Here is a 3,879-nt window from a genome sequence, read left to right as displayed (position 1 = left end):
GGTTTTAATTTATATTTTTCTGATGATTAGTGATGATGAATTTTTTTAAAAAGCTTGTTAGCTGCTTGTGTGTCTTTTTTTTTTTTTTTTTTGAGAAATGTTTGTTCAACTTTTGCCCAAGCTTGTTTTAATTGGTTTGTTTGGTTTTTGCTTGTTTAATCGTTTAAGTTTCTTATCGATTCTTGATATTAGTCTCTGTCAGATGCATAGTTTACAAATATTTTCTCCTATTCTGTAGGTTGTCTGTTTATTCTGTTGTTTAATTTGGCTGTGCAGAAACTTTTTAGTGTAATTAAATCCCATTTGTTCATTTTTGTTTTCATTTTCATTGCATCTACTTTTGAATTCTCAATCACAAATTCTTTGCCTAGGCCAATGTCCAGAAAAGATTTTCCTAGGTCTTCTAAGAGTTTTACAGTTTGAGGTCTCATGTTCAAGTCTTCAGTCCATCTTAATTTTTGTAAATAGTAAGAAGTAGGTGTCCAGTTTTATTCTTCTACATATGGCTAGCCTGTTTCCCTAGCACATTTGCTGTATAAGATGTCCTTTCCCAGTTGTTTGTTTTTGTTAACTTCACCAAAGATCAGTTGGTTGTAGGTGTGTGGCTTTATTTCTAGGTTCTCTATTCTGTTCCATTGATTTTGTATCATTTTTACAGCAGCGCCATGCTGTTTTGGTTACTGCAGCCTTGTAGTATAATTTGAAGTTGGGTAGTGGGATGCATTTGACTTTGTTCTTTTTGCTTAATATTGCTCTATTTGGGCTCTTTTTTTGGTTCCATATGAATTTTAAAATAGTTTTTTCTAATTTGAAAAAAATAACTCTGGTAATGTCATAGGAATTTCATTGAATCTGCAGGTTGCTTTGGGAAGTATGGTCATTTTACTGATACTGATTCTTCCAATCTATGAGCATGAAATGTCTTTCCATTAGTTTGTATAATCTGTGATTTCTTTCATTAATGTTTTTTAGTTCTCCTTGTAGAGATCTTTTACCTCCTTGGTTAAATGTATTTCTACATATTTTATTTTTATGTGGCTATTTTAAATGGGATTCAGTTCTTGATTTGGTTTTCAGCTTGAAGAATATTGGTTTATAGAAATGCTACTGATCTTTGAACGTTGATTTTGTGATACTGACTTTCCTGTGATCAGATCTCATAAGAAGAAAAACATGATTAATACAACTCAGAAAATGATCATATCATAAAGTATCTTCCCTCCCTTTAGCAGAATCATGACGTATCTTGGAAAGCAATTCCACACCATAAAATGGACACAATCTGGGTATATATAAACCCAAATGCACATACCACTATACTTCCAAAGAGGTTCTTTGGGCCTGCACTGTAGCCAAGTCACAGGGATATTTTTTCTTTAACCTTAGTAACACCATATTAGAACTCATTGCACTCAAATGAGCATTAGAGCAACTTGACCCATGGCACTGCTATGGATATGTCACTGCCCGAATCTAACAAACTCATCACTGAATGTATTACATCTATGGCCCAGAGTCTACCACAGAATACACCCTGCAGCAGCAAAGCTTCTAATCATGTCCTAGTCTCATTTGCGCACACCCAGGCACTCCACAGGCCTATTATGTTGTAGATTGCATCCATGACTCAGGGCCAGTTACAACCCAAACTCAACCACAAGGCACACCAGACAGATTCATTGTGACAGTAAACTAGCCTGCTGCCAACTTAGACATATTACTGTCCATCAGTATGTCAGGGAAATTATTACAGCATTAACACAAACTAGACTGTCCCCAATCTGAGGCAAGTATCTGACCTCAGTAGCTTTTAAAAAGGTAGAAACAATGACACTGCCACTATCTAGGTGGTATTATGAAGCAATCGTCCATTTATATAATGCAAAATGGAGAAGACAGAAAAGAAGATCATAAATCACGAAAGGCTCTGCAAAGTATCTGAGAGCAACCAGTGTTTTCTATTCAGGAAAGGAAACATAATATAACATAGTGAGTGAAGGGCTTTTGAAGTTCTAAGAGGGAGCATTGTTTTTCTGGAATTATGCAATAGTTTCCCTATACATCTAAATTTTAAAACTTTATTCTTTCAGATCCAAATACCAGGTAACCAATCCTCCACCTTTACTGAGTCTCCTCTCACATAGAATATTCTTAATTTCTCAGGTCCACTTTGCAAGAATGTATCATTTCTCTCGTCATTTCCTCCTTAATCTCAGTCCAGTGGCATTTTACACACACACACACACTCACACACACACACTCTTCATCTTGGCTACTCTTTACATCCTGATTAACAAGTATAATTAGCAAGAAATATGTTAATTTAATGCCATTTGGAAGGTTTTTTTTAGAGACCGAAGGGATGAAAGACATGGGAAGTGCAGGATTGCTGTATTTTGGAAATTTTCTGCACAGTTTTCTGTTTAGGTGAGGCAAATATTTAAAAGCGAGATTGTCTTTTTAACTGTGTTTCATATTCCCTCTCTAGGTCTCTTCTGCTGTATTATGAAGTTAAGGAATGGATTTTCTGTTTCTCCAAGAAATAGGCAACATGCTATGAAAGAAGTTACGGTTTCTCACTGGAAGCAAGAAAACTCCTGCAAAAAATGTGTCTGTAGGGAATGGTCACCAATACGCTTCATACCAACAATACACAGTTCCACCCTTCCACCTTCCTTCTAGTGGGGGTCCCAGGGCTGGAAGATGTGCATGTATGGATTGGCTTTCCCTTCTTTGCAGTGTATCTAATAGCCGTTCTAGGGAACATCACTATCCTGTTTGTGATACAGACTGAACGGAGCCTCCACCAACCCATGTTTTACTTCCTAGCCATGTTGGCCTGCACTGATCTGGGCTTGTCTACAGCAACCATTCCCAAGATGCTGGGGATTTTCTGATTTAATCTTGGAGAGATTGCGTTTGGTGCCTGCATCACACAGATGTATACCATTCATATATGCACTGGTCTGGAGTCTGTGGTACTGACAGTCATGGCCATAGATCGCTATATTGCCATCTGCAACCCCCTGAGATATACCATGATCCTTACTAACAAGGTAATAGCCATTCTTGGCATAGTCATCATTGTCAGGACTTTGGTGTTTGTGACTCCATTCATATTTCTCGTCCTGAGATTGCCTTTCTGTGGTGTCCGGATTATCCCTCATACCTATTGTGAACACATGGGCTTGGCAAAGTTAGCTTGTGCCAGTATTAGAGTTAATGTTATATATGGATTGATTGCCTTGTCAGTGGGATACATTGACCTTTCTGTGATTGGATTTTCCTATATCCAAATCCTCCGAGCTGTGTTCCATCTCCCATCCTGGGATGCCCGGCTTAAGGCACTCAGCACATGTGGCTCTCATGTCTGTGTCATGTTGGCTTTCTACCTGCCAGCCCTCTTTTCCTTCATGACACACCGCTTTGGCCACAACATCCCTCGTTACATCCACATACTTCTGGCCAATTTGTATGTGGTTTTTCCCCCTGCTCTTAACCCTGTTATCTATGGGGTCAAGACAAAACAGATAAGAAAGCAGGTACTTAGGATACTTAAACCTAAAAGCTTTTGACATTTTGCCCCCAAGAGGATCTTTCACAACAATTCAATTAGACAATAATGAGATCATAGCAGAAGTAAACACTGGAAACTTTTTTTTTACTACTCCTGTTGCATCCCCACATGAGCCAATACCATTATATCCTTTACAATGTCTCATGATTTCAGTACGGTCCATTGGAAGGTGTAGCTCAAAGATTCCAAAACAATCTCTCCATTTCACCCATTAAAACTACAAAAAGTACTCAAATTTAAACCCCGTGATACTACAAAATGCCTAAAAAGAGACAAAGGTTTTGTAAAACTTGTTGCCCAGT

General features: G+C 37.9%; 1 protein-coding gene across 1 annotated transcript; it reads left to right on the top strand.

Annotated features, from left to right (window-relative positions):
• Positions 1-2,621: 2,621 nt before the first annotated feature.
• Positions 2,622-3,623, top strand: LOC105720024 (olfactory receptor 52E5). The gene is given in 1 exon segment (XM_012456339.2): positions 2,622-3,623. A coding segment is annotated over 1 exon segment (1,002 nt).
• The last annotated feature ends 256 nt before the right edge of the window (positions 3,624-3,879 follow it).

Source organism: Aotus nancymaae, unplaced genomic scaffold (assembly GCF_030222135.1).
Source record: "Aotus nancymaae isolate 86718 unplaced genomic scaffold, 86718_ANA_hifiasm-v0.15.2.pri h1tg000059l, whole genome shotgun sequence".
Taxonomy (NCBI): Eukaryota; Metazoa; Chordata; class Mammalia; order Primates; family Aotidae; genus Aotus; species Aotus nancymaae.
Note: the sequence above shows the minus strand (reverse complement) of the source record. Positions and strands in the feature narration are given on the sequence as shown.